The sequence below is a fragment of the Cheilinus undulatus genome, linkage group 1 (genome assembly GCF_018320785.1).
Source record: "Cheilinus undulatus linkage group 1, ASM1832078v1, whole genome shotgun sequence".
Classification (NCBI taxonomy): Eukaryota; Metazoa; Chordata; class Actinopteri; order Labriformes; family Labridae; genus Cheilinus; species Cheilinus undulatus.
This window is the reverse complement of record NC_054865.1, coordinates 32,816,188-32,840,715: the sequence shown is the minus strand read 5'-3', so window position 1 is coordinate 32,840,715 and position 24,528 is coordinate 32,816,188. Positions and strand designations below refer to the sequence as shown.

Below are 24,528 nucleotides of genomic sequence, written 5' to 3'. Positions count from 1 at the left end.
AATATTACACACTGCACCTTTAAAGACTAGAAAATAACATGACAAGCTCAAATCCATTTACTATAAATGACATGCTAGGGTTATTTCTTAAGAGGCAAAGTTGGATGACAACATGGACTTACAATAAATACAGACAAGAAAGCCTCTGACACACATGTGCTCTCAAACAGTCATAATAAGAAACGTCAATAATGAAGCTCTGGTTTGCATAAACCAGGCCAGTATCAAACATTGGGCAAAGCTGTGGTACTGGTTTTAGACAATATCCTGTTAATCAGGATTCTAAATTGTTTTAAAAGTCAGGATTTTTTTTTTAATTTTAGCTAATTTCATCTTAATCTAATGACGACAGCCATGCTCCGAGCTCCTTTTGTTTGGAGACTTGAGGAGATGTAAACAAAATCCTTTAAATTTTAGATTAAGTCAGCAAGCTAGAGCTACAACTAAAGCCCACTGTCTTTATTTCTACATGTATAACTAGTTCTCTTAACTACCTTCTTTCTATAAAACTATATGAAGATTGATAAAGATACAACTGAATCACTCTAAGAGCTGACAAAATGTAATGTTTTTGAATCAAGTCAATCACAGCTGCACAGAAACCCACACCACACCTACACTAATCTAACATTTCATAGCAGCTTTCATGCCACATTTACACCAGCTGTGATAACATTCAACATGCCTGTCTATTTAAAAAGGATTAAGGAGGAGAGAAAATGTTTCCTCTTATGTGTCTTATCAGTTGCAGTTGAAATTTGAGCTTCAGATAAACCTTTTCTGAGAAAAAAAAGCTCTACCTTATAATATAAATGGAAACACACTGCATGTAAGTATGAACATCAAAATCATTTTAATATAAAATATTGTAAAAGGTAAAAGTCTACACGATTCGAGAGCAAAAGAACCTTATTTAACATAGATGCAAATGACTGACACAACTATTACAAAACACATAGCTAAAAATACTGTATGAAATGAAAACAAAGTTGACCTCATTAAAAGTGCTTCATGTAAAAATCAGTGGGAGTCCTTGTTCAGTTAAAAAAACCTTAATGTACAATACAAAAACAGGATAAAAAACATCTATGTGAATGTTTCAAAGTAACAAAATACATTTTCAGACAGGATTTTTCCGCACATCGATGAGTGTGTTGTTTGAAGTAAGTGGCCCAACATTGAGGCTGGAGCGACGGGACTCACGTCGAGACTTCACAACAGGCAGCGACGTAGTCCCACCCCAGGACCCAATACCACTTTGAACTACACGGTTCACATGAATGTCACCTGCTGCTCGAAGGCACAACTCCTCCATGACAGCAGGTTCCTCTGTAGGGAGGGAGGAGCGTCTCCAGGTGGATGGAAGAGGGGTGTTCACCAGCTCTCGCATCTCCTCCCTGGACCTCACGGGTTTGTCAGGCTGCCCCGGCCCCCTGCTGCCCCCTGGACTGTCCTCTGGGCAGCAGCGGGTCAGCTTCTCCATGCTGCAGATGCCTGCTGGTTTATCTTCAGATGCAGTGACTGGAAGAAAACATGTTTTAATTTGAAATTCATAGGTTCCTGGAGAATAGGATGTCAGATGTCAATGAGCTTATGTGTGAATGAGAGAGCAGCACGAGCCAGGGCAGAGCAAGGCAGATGTACTGGATGACATTTTTACCTCTCTGCATTACTTCTCATTTTCATCCCCCTTTCAACTCTGGATGATTTCCATCCATTCAGATCCTGACGTTTTCCCAGATTGCCAATTTGTCTTTTGGTTCTTTTAGTAAATGTGTTTAATGGTTTGGCAGTCGTTGGAAACCATTACATATAAAATACAAGTTGCACCACTATATAAGTCTGTTTTCAGGGGTCTCCCAAAGGGAAAAGGGTTTGAACTGTCTTCCTGTGTGATAATTTCCATTATGTTCAACAAAATCCACAACATGCACTTTTGTGCAGATGTGTAGCTCTTTCAGTAATGTCTGTTTTTGCCAGGAGTATGCAATCCTGCTCACTAACAGCACTGCAAGTTTACCAGTCGTTGACAGTTTTGGACACAGATCCAAAACCAGTTTGCCTAGAGACATGCTGCCCACCTCCACTGGTCACGGAGTAGTCCTACAATCAAACCACCACTCCACAAGGTTTATTTACTTCACAGTAAACCACCATCCTATTAGAGCGCAGGATAATGACCTAACGAGGGAGAAAAGCTGTTTAAAGGCGGCGCTGCCAGCTTGGTTTTTGTGTCACTCTGTATCCTAGCATGCTTTGCAAATTGAAGCAGCTGCTTGTGATGCACACTTGCATGAGGTAGAATTTCCAACCACTGGTCGCGGGTGATGATGGTAGCTGCACCTATGGTCATGGTGACACATGTCTCAGCATTTTATGTGGGTAAGTTGGTCACATGGGTAGATGGGCTAATAGATAACTTTTTGGATAAAAATATAGGTATACAAGTGTGTCTTGTAAACTAAATCTTATGCTAAGTAAAATGTTGGAGGCCAGATTTCAACAGAATGCAAAGAAAAGTTTGCAAAGATCTCTCTCTTGTTCCAGCTTGTTCCAGTTTTTATAGTAGTTATTTTAAACTGAGTATCTTCAGGCTTTGAACTAAACTAAAATAATTAAATTGTGGTTATCTCAAATTAGATTAAAAATATTTTCTTGAACAGCATGTTTTAACTTAGAAAAAAAATCAACATGGTGTTATATCCTGAGGATTTGTGAAGCGTATTTGCAAGCAATTACTTTAAGCGGCAAAATAAAGCATAGCCTCCCAACATCAGAGTCGTGTGGTTTCACACTGTAATTAAAACAACTATCATAATCATAGATATTAAAAAGACTACGATTGAAAGATATATTCACCTCTAGCCTGCTCCTTTGGCTGGCTGGCTGAACCACAGACCTCCCTCAGTCTATTACTCAGCTCCAGGTTTGCTGCCTTGTAGTGGTTCAGCTCCTTACTGAGGTTATGAATCCATCCCTCAAACTGCCGCTGCCTACCCGCCAGACCCTCATCCATTTGTTCTGCAGGGATGAGGGGACACAAACACAAGACAACATGTAAATACTGTTAATTTCAAACTGGTGTTTAGAAAAATGTTCAATGAAAAGGATATGCTTGCAAAAAAGACTTGATTATTTCCCCACAACAGTAAATAATAAATGTAAATCATAAATGCCTAATGCATGAAACTACTTTTTCTGTGTAAGGTGTTAGTTTTTTCATAGTAAAAAAAGTCCCTGTGCTCAGCACCTCGACACTGCTGCAGTAGAAGCTGAATACTCCTCTCATGCTCCTTCTGTTGTTGTGTGAGCCTGCGATCCATGTCCAGCTGTGTGCGATCGAGGGCATTTTCCAACCACTGCACCAGCCTTTGCTGCTCATCCAGCTGCATCTCCAGCTCAGCCAGGGCCAGCTGCAGCTTCCGCTCCTCCTCACGAAGAGACACCACCTACAGGATCATACATACGGACAAACTTCAGTAAAGTGAGTGAATTTACACTTGAAGAGCTTTGACACTGCTCAGCTTTACTGGTGCTGAAGTTAACAGTTTCTGATAGTCTTATCTGTAGTGTCTGAGTCATTGGTTGAGTGCTGCATTGACCTTATCGAAGTACTTGCACAGCAGAGCTCTGGTCTCAGAGGCAGATAGGTAACTGAGTTTGGCCATCAGGTTCATTTCCCACTGAGACAGCATACTGGCAGATGCTCTCAGCTGCCTCTGCCTCTGAGTGATGGCCTCATTCTTGTACTCAATGGCTGCATCCAGCGCCTCGATTGCCTCATCAAACTGAAACAGTGTTCGCTCCTCCTAAAAATTGCAAAAAAACAAACAATCAAAAAACAGACAAACATTTGATGATCAACAAGTAATAGTAATATAGTTTCTACATGGGACTTGCCGCATATTTTTTAGTTACTGTTGGTATTACTCCCCAATTTAATGAGAGCAAAGACTCTTTTTATATATAATAATACATTACTCTATCAGTGCTATAATAACCTCAAGTATATATCATTTATTCTTGTCTCCAAAGTAATTTTTAACCTCAGGTGAAAGCAGGTTCCCTTGCCGCAGCTTATCATCCAGCTCTACTCTCTGTTTCAGCAGTGAATCTTTCTCCTGTCGCAGGTTGGAGATCTCTTGGCGAATCTGTTGCGAATCTTGAGCGCTGCTGCTGCGAAGGAGACCATTCCTCTCACTCAGCTCCTGCTCAAGGGACTCAATACGCCCTGTAAGCGTCACAAGGTCTTTACTCAGGGCCTGGGGAGGAGAAGAAGAACCATTACTTTTTGTTACTCTCTCATACAACTGAATTCAGGTGTAAGCTGTAGTTGGTACCTGACTGGAGCGGAGCCTCTTGGTCTCTAGACCGCTGCGTTCCTGCAGCAGGGCTTCTTTCTTAGCTAGGATCTCCTCTCGTTTATTCAGCTCTCCTTCCAGGTCTTCCAGCCCTCTCCTCTGTTCCAGCACTCGCTCCATTTCCTCATCTAGCCAACGTTTTTGCTCCTCAATCTTCTGCTCGCGGTAGTTGGGTTGAAAGGCCAAACAGGCAGATATAGACATAAAAAGGAGGGCATGAGAAATGAAGCTCACAAAAATCAAGCAATCTTTCAAGGTTTAAGGGCATTTTATTTGATAAATGAAAAGTTCATGTGGATATAATGTCTTTAATATCCATGTCTCACCTGTTGCTCTTCCAATGAGATGACAGAGCCATTACTGCCGCTGCGTCTTTGTCTCTGGAAAGCAGCAATCTCCTCTGTCTTTATTCTCAGGATCTTCTGCTGCTGCTCATTTTTTATCTCAAGTTCCTATAGATAGAGGTGGGGAGCAAAAAGGAAGATAAGGGTCAATCACAAAACAAATCTGTCTCATCCCTCATGCATTCTGCCCTTATATTATTTAAACATATGTCTAGTTTAAACTGTAGTTTGGTTTATGGGTAGTTGGTATGGCTTAACACTTAACAACTGGGGAGTGCTAAGAAAGTACATTTGTTGCTTATGCAGAAAAACTTCTCTTTCTCACACAGAAAAAAAATTCAGAATCCAAAGCACAAAAAAATAAATTCCTGGTGTTTTTTTAATTTTTCAAATAATAAACAGAATTTAATAAGAGAAATTGAGTAAGATATCTCTTTTACTCACTTTCTGGGGTTTAACTTTGACTGTACTTTGCCATTTAGGAGCAGTGTTTCTCTCAATTTTGAAGCCTCACTGTGATGCATTACAAAATACTGCTGCCTTTCTTCTGTATGCTACTGAGGTACCTTGACCCTGTGAGTTCTTCTTTGCATCTCAGTCTCTAAACGCCTTTTCTGCTGACTCTCCTGGCGCAGCCGTCTCTGCAGCTGCTCTTGCTGCTGCCTCATACTCTGAACACTTCGCTCCAGCTCCAACACACGACGTTCGCTCTGTGCAGGAAGGTTAGCGAGACGAGCAGTATCCCTCTGACGCTGACTGAGAACCTTTTAAGTAAAAAAAAGAAACACATTTTCCTTTTGAGTGTCTCAGACTTTGTACTGACATTTTCTCTATAAAAAGGCTCTCACGTGACACATAAATCATATGTTTTTAATCTCTAGTTGTCTACTTTCTGTGTTGTAAGTGTGGCGGTCTAACCTGAACTTTGCTCTGAGCAGCAGCAATCTTCCTGCGACACTCCTGGGCTCTGGTCTTGTCCGTGGCGCTGATCTCTCTCTCTTGTCTCTCTAGATCCTGCAGCTGCCGTTGGGCCTCCTGCAGTTCCTGTCGAGCCTGCAAAGCTTCACTCTCTAGAGCCGTGATCTTATGGCTATACTGCTTGTTCAGGGCCTGAGCATCTTTACCTAAAGAAAAAACCCAAATGAAATGACCCTAAAAAACTGGGATTACAGTGTCATACTTAAAAAGATGCAACAAAGAAAGAATAATTAGACTCACCTGTTTTGACTAGCTCCTTTATGAGTTCTTCCTTCATGCGGATGGTGACTGACAGCTCTCTGATCTTCTGCTGAGCCTGATGAAGTCCCCACTCTGTAACTCCCTCAAAACTTTTCAGACTTTCACGCACAGATGTTTCCCCAGCGCTGGCATTTGCTACACAGAGATTACAGAGAGAACACGAAAGGTGATAAGGAATAGAAGATGCCAAAAGGCACCTCTTAAAAAACCATAAACATTTGCTGGATGTGTCTCAGCCTGAACTACAACACAAGAACAACCACAATAAGAAAAGGCACAAGTACCAACAGCTCAGGATATAGATAAAGTCATATTTGGGCAGTGCTCTAAAATGTTATCCAAAGATCTTTCAGTGTAAACAAAATAATCCAGAGATCCTAAACCTGTAAACAGTCACACTTAGCTCAGTAGAAAAATGCATGTCTAAGTAACACAAACAACTTCAACACAAACACACAATGAATGTGGAAAAAAAGTCACAGCCCTTTTTCTCATGCACATTTTGCTAACTCAATGATAATATGAATGTGAATTAAACGTGTGGACCAAAAAGTTTACATTTTGTAAATGTGTAAAACCATTTTGATGGTTTAATAAGCAATGCAACAAAGTAGCTTCCAATTCATTATCAAAGCCATGTTTCAATCTATTTCTAACATGTAGGAGCCAATGAAGCTGTAGGACTTACATGCTTTTCTGGTTAAGCAGGGGTGCTGCTCTGGCTCAGGCAGCTGAGACGTGAGCCCTCGACCAACAGCTGTTAGTCCTCCTGACATCATGTCTTTCTTTGTCCAGGTCTGATTAAACTGCCTGTCAGGGTTATAACATGGATAATGTATAATTAAAACATGATTTTGATGATAGCTCTTCTATGTCTACTGAATTGAGTCCAAAAGTCCTAAATAATGAGAATACACACAGTGAGTTTAGAATTCATGTAACACATCATACTTGCGTCTCTCCCGGCTGGGGTTATAATGACTGCCCTCCTCTTCTGCATCCTGTGTTTCTGCTCCTCCCAGAGTCTCCTGCTCCTCATAGAGGCCCCCCTCCTGATCATACTGCCCAAGGGAGCTAACTGCACTAACCTGTAACCATAGACATATTAGCCTGAGGGCTAAAAAATATAAACTGAAACACATTCATGTAACTTAAAAAACTTAACTTGATCCTTTTGAAAAGGGTTGTTAAAAGACTGAGTTTTTAAATTGTAATTAATCTCAGAATTTCTGTTAATCATGATTAACTGCATCCTTCTAATCATTTTTATCACATTTTAAAATTCCACACACAAAGCTGTTTCTGTGTCATTTTAGATTTTTCTACTGTCTCAAGAGTGACTTCCTGCAGACCTGTTATAAAGGCAGATCAGAGATTTTGAAATGAACTTTACCCTGGAAAAAAGGAACTTGTAATGGATTGGACAGGAAATAAAGGGACAGTTGCAGATGACTTTTAACTTGTAAACTGAACTGTCTGTAAGTTTTCAATGTGAAGTGAGAAATTAAGGAGCAGTGGTTAACTTATTTTACATCACTGTGACTGTAGTGAGACGCTGCAATGGATTAACCAGTAGCAAGGGAATGGGAAAATAAATCATGCAATTAGTCGCGAAAAAAAAATTGTACACCAACTGTATAAGATATTCTAGACAAACCAAATGGACAAACTGTACATAAATAAAGAAAATACATTTGTGAATACACAGTATAAAAAGTAGATTTTAAGAAATTACTCTATTTTTTCATAACTTTTACATCATAAGTGACGTATTTGTAATTTTTTAAATTTATAGTGTAAGTTTAACAACATTATTTTTTACACAAGCTATTATTCTGTTATCATTCACACATCTCTGCTTCTAATTTCCAATTATTTTACTACTGTTCTTAATTTTGGTTCTGAAATTTCTTATTCGCTCTGGCAATATAAGCAAACTGTATTGTTACCATGCAAGTGAAGCCCATACAATTGACTTGTACTGATATTATAGCACTGGAGTCCAAACTACAGCCCATGCAGCACATGCTCAAAAAAAAGCCATTTTTTTAAGCTTTTGCTTGACTGTAAAGTTATTCCTAGATTTCGACACCTGGTCCTACTGCTATGTTAATGCTGTAAACAAACATTTTGACAAGAAGAATTCATTGACATGCTTTTCTCATAAAATGAGATGACAACATATATGGTAAATATATAAACAACCAAAGTAATGACAGCATCACAATAATAAAGACCACACTCTGGTTACCTGTCTGTATGTGCCTCCATTCTGACTGTGTTGCATGGATCCCATGGGTGCTGTGTGTGGTCGCAGCCTCAAGTTCAGACCCAGGCCCATCAATCCTGGGGCCGACAGATGACACTGCAGCTCTGTTATCAAGTCCTGCTGTTCCTGTAGTTTGTCACTCTGAAGAAAGAAGGAAGGCAATCACATGCCATATAAGGCAACAAAAGTAATATTTTTATAATCTGTATGATATGGACACATTTTGTTAGGGATTGCAGCATCTTACCTGCTGCTTGTACTGCTCCATAGCATCCTCAAGAGCAGCTAAAAAGTCTGTGTTCTCTCTCTCCAACCGTTGGATCTGTGCTTGGAGCTGAGCGTTACTATCCTCTTTTTCTCCATCTTTCTCACTGGCATGGCTCCACCTTTCCTCTGCAGCCTCTGAATCCTGGAAGATAAAACATAAAACACCCATTTAATCCCAACATTGGACTTAAAATGAAGAAACACTACTGAAGAAGTGTGACAGAGGCATACCTGGCCCCTCACAGAAGGTCTCCCTCTCCTTAAAGCGACACTGTCCTCGGCGGAGCTGTTCTCAATGCCACTGTCTGGTCCTGAGGCTGTGGTCAGTCCGCTTCGTTCCTCCTCTACTGAGCACAACCACTCCTTTACCCTCAGACTCTGCTCTGCAGTTAGAGCGCCTTCGCTCTGCAGCTCCCGCAGCATCCTGGGACATATCAGTGAGCAGAAATATGAAGGTATATGTCACTAAATGCTCCACTGAATGGGTAAGGGAGCACTGTGTGCTGTTTATGTGCAATCAACGGTTAAACTCATAGAATCCCAGAGCAGAATTCTGTTTAATTTTTCAAGATACTGAAACTTTCTTTTATATACTTAGTATCTATACATGAAAAAAGTAAAAATATATATTATTACTTTAATATCCCTTAGCTTTATTATGTTCTTAAATAATGCACAAGGCACCAGCAGCTTCAATACCAATTGTATTCCCATACTGAGAGGTAATTATTAGTATTATATTACAAATAGTGGTAAAAACATTTCATAACACCCAGACAGCACTTTTAAAAATAATGCCATCCAAAAAAATAATGAGTGTGCTTTAACCTGTAGGCAGTGTCTGTACACGTCCTGTAGTGAGCGCTCTGGGCCTGCAGTCTGCTGATCTCTCCGTCTACCACTCGAGGTCTTCGATTGGGATCAGCATGAGAAATAATTCGGGTCTCTGAGCGCTGGCGGTTCTCCAGAGCCCTTCGGAGGGCCTTGATCTGTTGCTCCAGCCCTTCAACCCGATCTGGCTCACGCTTACAATTGACTGTCGCCCTGTTCTGGATGTTTCTGGCCCTCATGGCATAGTTGAGCGTATTCAGACTCTCATCAAAGTCTGAGGAGGACGGGCTGATGCAGGCAATCATCAGAGTCTTTGAATTTCCTCCCAAAGAGTCCTTAAGGATCCTGAGGAAACATGGATTATACAGGTCAAACCAAAGTAAAATTTCATACTATTACAGATAAGACTGCTATGCCTCTGTATCTTAAGAACTTTTTACAAATTACCTTGTAATTTTAGAATCTCTGTATGGTATGTGAGAGCCTTTCCTCTTGGGGTCCCCCAGCGCCCCAATTACATTTCCCAGAGCCAGTAAACCACTGTTAATCTGGATGCTCTCCTTCAGTCTCTCTCCAGTGTTGCCTGTCCGTAATATACGCTCAGACCCTGCCAGGTCCACAAAGTGAAACTTGGAGGACAGCATTTGTGGTCCAGAGCTTGTACCTGTCCCATAAAGTCGAGAGCTTCCTCTACGCTGGTCCATATACACAGTGAAAATGGTGTGTGACCGGCTGGAGTTTGGATTCATCTGGGTCGCACCAGTATGCCTGGCGGTGTTTCCTGACTCTAGTAAACTCAGCACCTCATCAAGACCCTCCACCTCGCACTCCTTTACGCCACACAAAACTAAAAAAATCACAGAAAATATATAAAATGGAGGTCAACACAAACTTTAATTTAAAAATTCATATCACAGCCACAAATCTGCTCAAAAGCTGCTAATTCCATACCTATGTTGCCTTTGTCCTCTCTGATGTGGATGTCCTTACTGGCCGTCTCCACCTCCAGTAGATCCTTGAACTCCTCTTTGTAGACCTCCAGATAGGAGACTCGAACAGAAAAGTCTGTGAGGTCATTCTCATCAAGCAGCCTGAAGACATCTGCAACAGCCCTGGGGATGATGCCCTGCTCCTCCTCTCTAAAGGAACCTTTGATAACAGACATCACAGTTAAAACCTCACCAAGCACGCGGCCTCTAGTTGTCTTTGAGTGAAGTGGTATTTTTCAGAAAAAGACTACTCTTTGAACTAAAAAGTGGTGACAGCTTAAGTGAAAGATTAGAAAGTGAAGGAAAAATGAAAAGATACAAAGACTCACAAATATTAGCTTCTCCGATGGTGTAAGTCTTGCCTGAGCCTGTCTGTCCATAGGCAAAGACTGTAGCGTTAAAACCTTGAAAGAAAGCGTCTATAAGTGGCTGCACCGACACAGAGTAGACCTCATCTTGACAGCAAGTTTCCTCAAACAGGTAGTCACAGAGAAAGTGTCGGTCATGGCCCAGTGTAACTCGATGCAGCTCTGAGTCCACAGTGATACAGTTCTCATGGCAGTGCAGGAGCTCTTTAGGCAGCAGGGGACGCACCCGGACAGCTACCTGCACCGCAGAAAAATCCCCTCTGCCTTGGCCACTTGGTACTTTGGGAGACATTTCTTCTGCACTGTTCTCCTGCTACGTGTGGATCATCTTTGGGCCACTGGAGGAGAAAGGAAATAATTGCTAGGCAAAACATTTTTCTACCAGGTAATGTTAATGACTAAAGGAGGAGTGGGAGCGAGACTATTTTGTAGAACCATTTACTTAACACTACAGAAAGACTTTTGGGTATTAGTATGTGTCTTTATGGTACAATAAATGTAAACACAAGGCATTTGAGAAATGAGTAACCAGAAAGGAATGTCTGCTTTTTGCCAAATACAGAAATAAAATAACTCATAGTTGATTTTTTTTTTTTTTTTAAAGTGCACTAACTTTAAAAAAATTGTTCATTGATTTACCAACAATGATCAAATACAAATGGAAATAATTAAAAGATTGCTTACTTTATTTAAATGATGATGACACCATTTAAATCGTCATGAGTTAAATTTAAAACTAAAATGTTTAGGACACCTTTGATTCTCACAATTTGGCAAGCCAGAAGCTAAAAGGTGTTGCATGCATGTTGAGACAAAGGCTGTGTAATCAACTGCAAGAACATTTGCAATAAACTCATTCAAAAGACTGAATTCACTCCTTTAAAAAATATTTTTATAAAAGCAATTAAATGCTTTGATATATAAAAAACACACATTTTGTTATCAACCCGGCATGGAACATCCCAAACTTTTATTTTTTGCAAATTCTGTGCACCAAATTGAGACTGAAGCAAAACAGCTTTAACAGCGCCAATATGTGTGTTGATAAGTAGAGCCAGACATCCTACATTTAAAAACATTGCAATTCAAAAAACGGACACATGCAGTATGTGGCACACACACTATACTTTGAGGTAAGTTATAGAGATGACAATGCATCCATGTCATACCAAATGTTTTATGGCAAATATGCCCTATTTAAATGAACAATTAGAATGATTCAGTAAGAACAGTTAAGCCAAACTACGATATTGGCAAATGTCTCCTGGAAAAACATCCCATCCTTCTCAGCCAGTACAAATAATAAAGCATAACACAGCTCCAATTTAGTCTTTACACTGTACAAAACAAGTAAATACAACCTTAAAAATTATAGTGTTTTCATTTTTAATTTAATTCTATATAAATATATAACTCTTACAGCATCATGCAATCATCCAAGCTTGCTTTCAATGAGAAAGTAACAGTGCTGTAAGCATAAGTGGACTAAATTTTCATCATACAGTGCGAATAAAAAGCATTCATCTACTGGGTTGTTTAACCCTTTTGTTGATTTTATAAGTTAATCATGGTCAATATAGTTTGTCTTTTTGACCAAATAAAATGACAAAAAACATCTTCAATGTCAAAGTGAAAAGACAATTTTATAAAATAATGTCAAATAAACAGAAAGAATATACGTATATGGTGAACTAAGTGACTGCATAAATATTCACCCCTTTTATAGTGACTGACCTAATTCAGCAGAGGTCTAGCTAAGTGGTGCGAGTAGTCTAACAATTAGTGAAAATGAGGATCATCTGAGTGCAGTGAATGGTTCTCAAGTGATTGTAGTATATAGACACCTGTGTCTGGAAGGTCAGGTACCTGATTAACTAGTATTCCTGGCTGCCATTACACCATGAAGACAAAAGAACAGCCCAAGTAACTCAGAGAAAGGTTATTGAAAATATATGTCAGGGGATGGATACAACAAAAATTCCAAGGCACTGAACATTCCCCAGAGTTCAGTTAAATCCATCATCAAGAAATTGGAGGAATACGGCACATGAGTAAATTTGCCTAAATCAGGCCATCCTCAGTAACTGAGTAATCGTGAATAAGGAGCCTTGTGAGAGAGGCCACCGAGACAACTATGAAGGAGTTACAAGCTTCAGCCGCCGCATACAACTGTTGCCGGGTTCTTCACCAGTCAAAGCTTTATGGAAGAGTGGCAAAGAGAAAGTCACAGTTGAAGAAAACTCATCGAATCTGGACTAGAGTTCAAAAAAGTTATGTGGGAGACTCCATGGTCAAGTGGAAGAAAGTTCTTTAGTCTGATGAGACCAAAAGGGTGCATTTTGGTGGGACCCAACCGATATGGATTTTTGGGAGCAAATGCCGATATTAAGGAATAAAAAATTACAATAACCAATACATCAGCCGATTGACGATCAATTTTTACTTTTTTCTGGTGAATTAATAAAATTTAAAAAATGACTGTCAGAGAGCTGACAATTCTTCTGTTTGCTCCTTATTGAGGTGGTAGTAGGTGTTGATGTGAGGAGCATCATACTGAGGAGTCTGTGATATTTTTCCAACCCCACTCACATGCACAGAGGGTCAAAATATTAGGAACACCTCTTTCGACAACAGCAACACACACACACCCACACACACACATAAATACATATATACAAATAGAATTCATGGTAGAGATGTTGTTATTACATGGTGTCAATGTCTCCAATACAGTAGTCAGTGAGTTAATTTACAAATGATGACTTCATTATTATGTAGGTCATAGGTAAGTACATAAGCACTGTCATAAAAGTCACAGGTAGATTTGACATGCACCTCTTTGATGTCCTCTAACATGCATTCACATTTTCTCTCCTCTATCTTTCTTTACCTTGAAGTCATGATGAATCAAACTCCCCCCAAGCCCTGCTGGTCATAGTTTGTGTTACTCTGGTCCTATCTGGCAGCATGTGTCTTCCTTAGTGAGCATATCACTGTTAGATATTGCAATATTACGTTCTTTATGTGGTTACTGACTCGGCAAAAGTTTATAGCTAGTTAATGTTAAGCTAGGTTATCCTAACTTCAGATAGCTAACAGAAGTTTCACCAACATAACAAGGCACTTAATGACTCATGGACAAGTGGGTTGAATTGAAACAAGAAACATATGGAGTTACTGTTAACTTAACAAACTAGTTATAAACTTACCATCGAGACAAACCATTAAACAAATCTGATACTCAGCCAAGCTGCTCTGGACTAGTTCACGCTGCTGTAAGAGTGTGTGACATGAAAGGGGCTGGAGCGCCCTCTACTGGATAATTAATAGAACACAGACGTCATGTCCAAGTAAAACCAAGTCTTATCGCTTGCTCTTAAAATGCAAAAAAACACAAGTGTTAACATCGGTGCCTATTTGGCAGGCTGATCAATTGGTTGGGCCCTACTTTTTGGCCATTAGACAACACACTATGTTTGGCTGTCCCTAAAAACTGCATAACATCATAGACACACCATTGCTACTGTGAAGAATAGCAGGGGAAGCATCATGCGGTGGAGATGCTTCTCGACAGCCAACCCTTAGAAGGCTTGTGAAGGTAGAGGGAAGCATTAATGCTGCAAAATATAGGAAATATCCTGGAGGACAATCTTATACAGATATGTACGGCTATGGAGAAGATTTATTTTCCAGCAAGACAATGACCTAAAGCATACAGCAAAAGCTACACAGAAATGGTTTACAGACAACAAAGTGAATGTTCTGGGTTGACCGAGTCAAAACTCAGATCTCATTCCCATAGAGAATTTGTGGTTGGACTTGAAAAGTGCTGTTCAAGCCCGATCCCTGTGCAACCTGACAGAGCTTGAGCAAAGAATCATGGAGTGAAATGTCACTGTTCAGAAGTGCAAGCCTGATTGAGACCTTTCCATACAGACTCAGTGCTGTGACTGCAGCCAAAGGTGGATCTACTAAATACTGCCTTGAAGGGGGTGAATATTTATTCAGTCACATATTTCACATTACGTTTTTATCAAACTGACATAACTGTGTAGAAATCTGTTTTCACTTTGAATCAATAAAAGGATAACACATCCAAAGGGAGTGAATACTCTTTATAGGCACTGTGTGTTTGCCAGTTATCAAATACTACTGACATTACAGCATCATAATATATTCCTTACATACATTCCTTAAAGCTCACTCTATATTATTAGCACTGGCATTATTTAGAAACACAGTTATGGCATCTTTGTACTAATGACCCAAATGATAGCTCACTCCATACATTTTAAAATTGTGTGGAGAAATGAAGACCACTATATTTTACATCCTTTCTACGTAAAAGCTATTTAAGTGGCTTAAGTTTTAAATTAAATGCAAATAAATCCTCAAACTTGGGGAGGCTCAATGCATAGGACCGCTCTTCAAAATGCTATGGTAATCCACATATAAATCACTTTTTAAGCACAGCAGTTCTTCAAAGTGAAGCTACCTTACTTTGACCATGTTAGCAAGTTGACGTTAGATTGCTACTCTCACCGCTGTCTTACAAACTAAATGCACAGGATAACTTTACAACCGCCCCGGAGAAAACTTTTAGATTTCTTCAGCCAGCTTTTAAAACAAACGGATGTCCCGACATCAGCAGCCAGTCTGGTCGCCTGTTTCCTATAAAACTTGTGCTAAGCTAAAGTTAGCCCCTTAGCCATCTGCAGTCGGGACAACAAAATCAAAACATGAGGATGAGGCTAGATGTCGGGATCTACAGAAGCTCAGACGTTTTGCAATAAAAAAATCCTAACTCCACCTTGTATAAAACCACATGCAGTGACTGGTTGTACATTCTTGACCACTTATAATAGGAAATAACTTACTTTAATGTATCAGAAGTAGCACTATGGATTCAGGATAACCCTGGAGTGTTTTTTGGAGAGTGGAACTTCAGCAGTGAAGGGGAGGAGCCCAAAGTTTGAGACTAGTGATGGGTCGTTCATGAACGAATCAGTTCAAAGAACCAACTCTTTAAAGTGACTAATAAGGTCTTGATCCCGGTAGCTGTTTTAAATCATTTCGTTATATATATATATATATATATATATATATATATATATATATATATATATATATATATATATGCTTTATGTGTCTGTTTGTTATGCGATTGATTGGTAGGGATTATCTTTTCTCCACACTACTAAACCACAAGCACACCATGCATCAAGGACAAATAGTAGATGATGTAACATTAATGTTTTGTATCAGATGTTTCATACAGTCGAGCCAGAGAGCAGATTTAATCTGACCTACAAGGTTTTTGAGGGAGACAGTATATTTTGAAAAAAAGTTACACTAAATGAAAATCAATTTTTAAGAAATCAGCATCGTTGGAGTAAAATACCAGCACAAATATCAAATCATATGGCATGAAATTGCTAAATTTTCCAGGCCAAATGAAGCAAAAGTGGTTCCCAAATTAAGAGCTGTGTAGGAGCGGAAAGAGCCGGCTCTTCTTTCTGAGCTGAGCCGAACGATACGGATCACTGTAAAGAGCGAAATTCCCATCACTATTTGAGACAGTTCCGCTTTTAGGAGAACACAACTTTGCTGGACTAGACCGTGGTGTACCCAGGAAACAAGGATCGATATACGTTGCTGTAAGTTACAACTACTATTTCCTCAACTTTAAAGTGTAGTATTTGTGCTCAGCAAAAACAAACTATGGCCACCCTCTGAAGTTGCACTGGTTGGGTTTGGCATCAAATTTAAACGATACAGGGGCGCACCACGAAATTTCGTCTCTGGTAAACGTTATCTTTGCCCCCTCTGTCTGCACCATAACTACCTGTTGAAGTGTAGTGGGCTCCTCTCACCCAAGGGCCTTGTAGTATTTACTGCATGACGTTCCCGTACTCTGCCCAGTGGTGCTAAGATTCCCATAGCTGAATAGAATTTGGTATGAAATGATAAACCATCTCTTGACGATTTTTTTCTCAGTTTCATGTAGCAAACCTTAATACCAGTATTTTTGAAGTTGAAATTCAGAATTTGTGCTCCACAGAGCTGGACACACGCCCATTAATTAAAAAAATCCCCAGGCCTTATCATTGGTGTTCAGTTTTTTTAATTGACTTATAATGTGGAGATCCAATTGACTAAAACAATTAGGATTTAACTTTTGTTTAATTCAGTTTCCCTAAATAAAGCAGGACTGCTTTTGTTGGAATTTTGATATTTTTGAAATGAGAGAACATTAGTGCTTCAAAAAAATGATTGCAATCTTTTGTTTGTTGTTGAGCTGATAGTTGCATAGGTTGTGGCGGCTGTGCTCATTAGAATCAAAAGAACAATTCCTTTTTTTTAATTACTGTATAGCATTAGTGGTTTTTAAGATAACCACTATAATGAGAACAAACTAACGGTATGGACAGACTGTTTGACTTTTGACAGGCTTTAATGCCTAATTAATGTTACCTTTCATTGAAATTAACTGAAACTGTTAAAGATGTGGACATCTTTAAACAGGTTAACAGTAACTGTCCACTTTGGTAAGCAAATAAGCTAATTCTGATGTAGAAAAGTGTTGGTCACTTTTTTCAAACAAACAAATTAAAAAGAAATCGTGTTTCCCAACATGATACAGGAGGGACTACAATGAACACAGAAATCTGCAACATTTGATCTTCCTTATAAACCTTTAGAGACTTATGTAATATGATAATTTTCCTTGTCTGCTGTTCGTGGTATACTTTGTCCCACAGTGAAGTAACACATCTAGTACTGATTGACAGAGGACCCCCCACAGTAATAAGCAACTTACACAACCAGCCTGGTTTTGTCTGCTGAAAAGACACAACTCTTTCCTTCTGTTTTTATTTGAGGATTTTGCAGCACAGTTTCTATTTAGGGAGGCTCTGTCTCAACATTGCATCTTCAAACTGCATTATCAACTTAAAAGTAGTATGTTTTAACATCTTTGCTATTTCTCTGAATTTGTGTCTCAGGGATTAGAACTTTATCATGCTAGACATCTAACCATACAGGCATTTTATCAGTGCTCAGTGCGTACTGTGTAGCACCAGCTTTCACATGTTAAATTATTTTGGAGAAACTGCTAAGATTACGATGCTTTGACTCTTTTAATCTTCTTAAGTCTTAAAGCAAAGATGGAATAATAAAGCCATATTTTGCATTTTACAGGCAAGATGAATTTGGAGGAATACTTCAAAAGAATTGGTTTCCATGGCTCATTTGAAAAGCCTGATCTTGTGACACTGAAGTTGATCCACAAACAGCACATCATGTCGATCCCATTTGAAAACCTCAGTATTCACAGTGGTGAGACGATCACCCTGGACCTGATGACCATCTTTGAAAAGATTGTCAGGTGCAGCCGTGGAGGTTGGTGCATGGAGAACAACCTACTGTTTGGGTGGGTGCTGAGAGAAATGGGCTATGACACCACAACCTTGGGCTCCAGAGTTTTCAGCAGTGTCCTCAATGACTTTCCAACAGTTGAGTCTCATCTCATTAACATGGTCACCATCGATGGAAAGGCTTATATAGCAGATGTAAGCTTTGGGGTGTCTTCTCAAATACGGGAGCCTCTGGAGCTCATTTCTGGGAAAGACCAACCTCAGGCAGCGGGCATCTTTCGTCTCACAGACAAGGGTGACCTCTGGGTGCTGGAGAAGACTGGTAGAAAGCCGGAGCTTCTGAATCCAGACTTTGCTAAATCAGGGCTGGTAAACAGGAAGGATACATATACAATCTATGGCTTCACACTGGCGCAGCGTGAGATAGATCATTTCTCAGAGATCAACAAGAAACTCCAGACAGACCCTACTTCACTGTTCACAAATAAATCCATCTGCTCTTTGCAAAACCCAACAGGATTCAGAGCCCTTATTGGCTGGACATACAGCGAGGTCACCTTCAAACCTGAGAGAGGTGTTGATATCCTAGACATGAGAGACATAACAGATGAAGAGATAGAATCAATTCTGAAAGAAAAGTTTAGCATAAAACTAAAGAATAAACTGCTGCCTGTTTCTAAAACAGTAGACTACAAGCTCTGAAAATAATCACTTAAAAAAGAAGGAGAACTACATATTAATGGCAAGTACTAAGTGGGTCTCTGACATCTATTCACTGAATGCATTTTATTTGTTATTCCAGAGTTGGTGAGTTGGTAGTAAAGCAAGTTTAATCATGAGCTCAAGTATGCCTATTTCTCAGCAATTCAAAATCCCTCTAAAGTTATGTAGAATATAGATGATGGACATGTTTCTCAGTGAAGAAAAAAGGGCAAATGCATGTAAATATTACCATTAACTAAGTGAATACATAAGTCAACTAATCATGAGTCAGTCATTGCCAAAAATACCTACATGTGCATTTATGTGATTTTTGCCTAAATAAATGTGAAAATAAAGAAAATTCTCTCAAAATGTATACCAAATGAATGTATTCACAATAAATGTTAACTTTATAAACATGAATGAAGTGTTAATATTGATATATTTTAAGAGCTTTTGTCATGTAACCTACATTTCCATTTAGAGTCTTTTTTTATTATGCCTTACGGAAACTTATTTACCTATTAATATCAAAATCTTGTGTTTTCTGAAAAAACAAGATTATATTGTAATTAAGGGAAAATAGCGTAAAATAAGGAAAATCTACTGGATTAAGTATTTTTTTGTGTTGTAGTGGTATCATACTTAAATTGATCAAATACAAACATTTAAAATTTTTTGAGAAACATATATGTGTGTGTATATATATATATATGTATATGTACACGAGACCACGTTTTCTGAGGTTTTGGTAACACATCACCAAAAAAGGGAATATAAATCATTCAGGTAAATTGTCATCTGTTGTCAATGGAATAAACACTCAATATTTAGATTAGGTCTGATATTTGTTTACAAGGTACCTATTTAGAATCTCCAAATGGGCATTGAAAACCCCCCTTGACATTTTTATACAACTGCTTTACAGTTATTTTTTTGTTGGTTTATATAAAGGCATTTCTTTGATAAATAAGAATTAAGAATATTGTTTTGAAGGGGGAACAAATTATGTGAGGGCCTCGTATTTGCCTGCATTCGCTTCCGCCCTGAACAGAAATGCCGGGTCTATTCAGGTGGATTTATTGGACCCCCGGCCATGGGGCGGAACTTTTTGTCCCGCCTATGATCTGTCTTACACCCAATCATGTGTAAGCTGATTGGCTGAGCCAATGTGGATTGGTCCTTGCAGCCTGACTATCCGCCGAGCGGAAATCGTGGCACAGCCAACCACAGACAGCGGTGCTGGGACTAGCAGACATGAACTCCCTGGAGCAGGCCGAAGGTAAATGACTCCGAAAGTAGCTTAATTCAGCACGCTTTTTATTCAGCTACTTATTTGTGCTGGCCTGGCAGCTTTAAACTAGTAAAAGATTCAAAACCTAATCCCGAAATGTGATTTCAAAGCTTGGTGGAGCTCGAAATAAGCTAGCTAAAGGTACACCGCTGACGAACCTTAGCATGTTTGCTAGCCCTTGGTTTTATTTATCAAGCCCTTTAAGATCTCTTTAACGTTTAAAGAAACGTATATACTCTGGTTGTTTTATATTGTAAGTCAGCAAGCATTTGCCAATTATATGTCTGACCATCTACTTCAGCGAAAAGACTGCAAACATCTGGGTATGTAGCAGCAGCTTAAGTTTCTTCTCATCAGTTGCTTTGGCTTGAGCAAGCGACCTCGATAAAAAGTTAGGTTTAGAACTGAAGAGGACTGCTCTGCGATATCAGAGAGAAAATATCACATCTGAAAACTTGAGATTTTTAGGATTTTAAGTCATATTGCCATGGCAGCTGGGTGAGATACTAAATTATCAATCTGTCTATTTGTGTTGCAGACCTGAAGGCGTTTGAGAGAAGACTGACAGAGTATGTCTCCTGTTTACAACCCGCAACAGGCAGGTGGAGAAGTAAGTAACAGTCCATGCTGACACAGAAACACTGTTTTACGTAAGGAAGGGCATTATCCCGGTTATACCATGTTCATTTGCTAAATTAACAAAACCAATTACTACTCCTCTCAGCTACGGCTGTGGTGAATTAATTTAGAGCAGTGTAAAGAGTTTTGACTGGAACTACTTGAGAAGTTGTATTGGTATCCAGATATCAAACGTTAATGGACGCTGTCCAGCCAATCAGAGTATTCACCGAGACCATTGTAAACCAATATTTTCAAATTGGTATCAAAACAATTTGAAAAGACCACTAAGTAATTATGTGTTGTCTGAAGGATTTTTTTAATGATATCAGAATTTTAAATCTTGACACAAAATAGGCGGAAATCAGATTTTATCCATACCAGTTTTAGTATTGTCCAAATATCTCATATACATTGGCTAATACTGTATTTGGGGATATATTTACATTCTGCAGGAGCCTACTTGTACTTTTTGATTGACTAATCACTCTCCCTTACATCTGTCTTATAAATATGATTTTCAAAGTATTTTTGCTACTTTGTTGTCTGAGAAACCGCTATGCTGTGCTGTAAGAGACATAAAGATAACTTGTGCATGTTTTTAGACTCCAAAAAGACTCCAGAAAATTAGAATTTGCTAACTTGTGAATCAGAGTTAACCAGCTGCTATCCGGGGCTGCTCTCTCTTCTCTTCACGACAGTTTTTGGTTAAAAATCTGACTGATATGGAGATTTTTAAGGCTTATGTGCTGTTCAATACTGTCAATCATTAGAATAATCAAGATTGTTTTAACATGCGACATTGCACCATGTTTTGACAACCCAAGTTGTTTAACTGTGTTTCATTGTCCTTTTGTTTCAGTGATTCTAATCGTAGTGTCTGTGTGTACGGCCACTGGGGCTTGGAACTGGTTAATAGACCCCGACACACAGAAGGTACATTTTTTTGGACAAACACGTCTACTAATGTAATTTCTTAACTGTAGATACAGTCCATCCAGATTTTGTCTGTAATCCAGGTCACAGACACAGCCGGGTATTTTTGTCAAATTAAGTTACTGATAGGGACCGAATAATCTTTATTTACAGGTTCTGTATAATGATGAAGAATTGGTCCACAGTGCTCATAATTTTCAACATTAGAAGTGTTTTGTTTTGTGTTTGTAGTACATTTGATTGACCAATCATAAATCAGCAGGCATTGGTGTATACACTTAAATCAGTTTTCTTCTCCTCTTAGTGACAGACCTGATAAAACTAGTATTTTTACTTTTTACAAATCTGCATCATAATTTTGATATTCAGCAAATCTTATTTTAATTTTGTACTTGTAATTGTGAGCACTTTACATTCAATTTTTTATTTTTGGGCTCATACCACTGAAGTGAGCCAGAGTGCATCTGCTGTATAACAAATTCTACTTTTGAACTGAAGCTCAGCAGATGAAACATACACTATTATGTTGCAGATGTAAAAAAATGCAAAAACAAGCTTGTTTTGTCAAATGATGATTTTTAGGGAGTGAACTAAAGGGAGGTAAGATCTATGGAGCCTGAAAAAATATGTTATTAATTACACAATGATTGGTTAGGTATAGAAGCCCTAAACAGACATACAGCACATCCATACATTTTATCTTACTCCATTTTCTCATGATGAGTTCATTTTTGTAATTTTCTCAAAGTTCTCAAAGTTATTGCCTTGTATAAAAAATAATAATTGGATAAAAACAATGTTTTTCCTGATAAGGAGTTAATTTCTGTATATCTAAAGAGAGGAAGCAACTGAAATGTACTTGTGATCAAGGGAAATGGAATGAAGTAAAATATATGTATGTATATCCTTTTAGGGATTCAGTGGTCAAGAAATTCTAAAGTGTAAAAAATAATCCCTGTGCATTCTTTATGCTTGATTTTCACTGGTTTGTGTCACTTTAAGATGATGAGATTATGACTATGCCTAAAAGCAGGATTTTGTCTTAAAAAATAAATTGAACCAATTTACTTTAATATTAAATTGTACTCACATCTTGTTTTCATGGCTGGTCACAGAGCAGGAGTGATTGATTTTTATTTCATAGGTGTTTTAATCTGTAATTGAATGTTTCATGTTGCTTTGTTTCTGTTGTCTACAGGTTTCTTTCTTTTCATCTCTATGGAATCACCCCTTCTTCACCATCAGCTGCATCACTCTTATAGCTCTCTTCTTTGCTGGGATACACAAAAGAGTTGTGGCACCATCAATGTATCCTTTGCCTTCTGTAGTTTATATGAAGCAGCAGGGTGAAGTGTATTGTTAGTCTTGTACAAATTATGTTAGCATCTGCACACAGCTGTGATGTGAAAAAGCCAAGCCATTAAAATCATGGTGTAGATCAAGGCTATTCAGTTAGTTTGGGATGGGGACCACTTCCTGAAAAATCATCCACATGAGGGGCCTGAGAGATATTGCATGATGCTCTGAACAAGTAATCGCCCACTCCCTAATTTTTAATTAATTTTATTTCATTTTATTCATTATATTTGTCACAGTGAAAGGTTTCAGAACATTAGAACCTACCTGGCCCTATGGGAAAAAGCCATTGTTCCTTAAATCTAATAGCTGATTCTTCCACCCTTAGTGGCAACAACTGCAAGCGTTTGTGATAACTGGAAATGAGTCTTTCACATCACTGTGGAGGAATTTTGGCCCACTCTTCTTTGCAGAATTGTTTCAATCCAGCCACATTGGAGGGTTTTCCAGTGAGCTCTGGCTACTATTTGCATGCTCTTGCACAGCAAAATAGTGAAAAAAAAAAAAACACAGAGTTTCTGGGTATAACACTTCAAAAAATTTTTAAAAGAGCCTAAATCTGAGACAGCATTGTTTTGTGGCTCATTTTTACCAAGAACTTGCTAAATTCTGGAGAAAAACTGTACCCATCTTTTCATCACATTTCCTCCTCACTACAAGAATTTTATTTATGAAAACCAAACATTGGATTTCTGTTTAGTAAATCCGCCTTATAAAGTGACATTTTAATTGAACATAGTCCTCAATTTAAAACTAGAACTAATATAGAGAAGGAGGCTGTGAAGGCTTGGGAAATATCTGAGACACTGTAAGACCTCAGTTAAAAATATGTAATATAGGAATGGTCACTTTTTAAATTAATAAAGATATTTAGGGGCAGAAATTCTACATATTGAATCTTTAAAGGGCCACTAGAAATGACCTTGGGGGCCTGATCTGGCCCCAGGGCTTCCAATTGAATAGCCTGGGTGTAGATGATGCAGGATATATTTGGGTTATTTCACTTTTATGAGTTTTACTGGTTTTAATCTTTGACCATTACTCCTTAGTATTGCTGCTCGCTGTCGGACAGTTTTAGCAGAATACAACATGTCCTGTGATGATGTAAGTCAACAAATCTCTTAGAGTTAGGACTTTTATTCTGGTCAGACAACATGATGTTTTATTAAACTCCTCACCCCTGTTTTTTTTCTTTCTTTTAATAGACGGGGAAACTTATTCTCAAGCCACGACCTAACATCCAGTAACTTAAAGCTCGAGTGTGGTCATAGTGGTCCTGGTTTTTGTTGGTTACTGGTGATCACTCTGTGCTTTAAGTCCTCAAGGTGGTTTGAGCAGCAAAAAGGGGGACAGCACCAATATGGACATTGTCATCTGTATGGATGAGTTGTATGGAGGAAGACAGGAAAGGGGCCTTTTAACTGTGTTGCTGGTGGATCTCATCACAGCAGAAGCTGATCTACTCGTTTGTCTTTGATATGTTTGTTTCTGATTTTGAGCATATATTTTACCTGAATGTTTCTATTTTTAAAGTTATATACCTAATAAATACGTAACATATAATATGTTGCCTCGTTA

The 24,528-nt window shown here is 38.7% G+C and overlaps 3 protein-coding genes across 4 annotated transcripts; 2 read left to right on the top strand and 1 right to left on the bottom strand.

Annotated features, from left to right (window-relative positions):
* Positions 1–853: 853 nt before the first annotated feature.
* Positions 854–15,629, bottom strand: kif7 (kinesin family member 7). Its single transcript, XM_041786042.1, has 20 exons — positions 15,546–15,629; positions 10,630–11,006; positions 10,263–10,460; positions 9,759–10,158; positions 9,309–9,656; positions 8,712–8,904; positions 8,461–8,622; positions 8,196–8,354; positions 6,896–7,032; positions 6,633–6,754; positions 5,924–6,079; positions 5,624–5,829; positions 5,272–5,469; positions 4,688–4,813; positions 4,341–4,517; positions 4,047–4,262; positions 3,603–3,809; positions 3,251–3,449; positions 2,860–3,021; positions 854–1,521 (listed from the first exon to the last, which is right to left on the bottom strand). Exons 2-20 carry the CDS (start codon positions 10,958–10,960, stop codon positions 1,121–1,123), a joined length of 4,098 nt encoding a protein of 1,365 aa, XP_041641976.1. The 5' UTR covers positions 10,961–11,006; positions 15,546–15,629; the 3' UTR covers positions 854–1,120.
* Positions 15,630–16,254: 625 nt separating this feature from the next.
* Positions 16,255–19,116, top strand: LOC121515489 (arylamine N-acetyltransferase, pineal gland isozyme NAT-10-like). Its single transcript, XM_041796325.1, has 2 exons — positions 16,255–16,325; positions 17,869–19,116. The coding sequence occupies exon 2, from the start codon at positions 17,874–17,876 to the stop codon at positions 18,744–18,746; it is 873 nt and encodes a 290-aa protein (XP_041652259.1). The 5' UTR covers positions 16,255–16,325; positions 17,869–17,873; the 3' UTR covers positions 18,747–19,116.
* Positions 19,117–19,957: 841 nt separating this feature from the next.
* Positions 19,958–24,513, top strand: cnep1r1 (CTD nuclear envelope phosphatase 1 regulatory subunit 1). 2 transcript variants are annotated; one of them, XM_041796524.1, is made up of 6 exons: positions 19,958–20,028; positions 20,579–20,650; positions 21,521–21,594; positions 22,793–22,902; positions 24,000–24,054; positions 24,156–24,513. In XM_041796524.1, the coding sequence occupies exons 1-6, from the start codon at positions 20,004–20,006 to the stop codon at positions 24,195–24,197; spliced, it is 378 nt and encodes a 125-aa protein (XP_041652458.1). In that variant the 5' UTR covers positions 19,958–20,003; the 3' UTR covers positions 24,198–24,513. The 2 variants fall into 2 exon arrangements, with proteins under 2 accessions (XP_041652458.1, XP_041652372.1); XM_041796438.1 differs by lacking the exon at positions 19,958–20,028 and adding an exon at positions 20,218–20,363.
* The last annotated feature ends 15 nt before the right edge of the window (positions 24,514–24,528 follow it).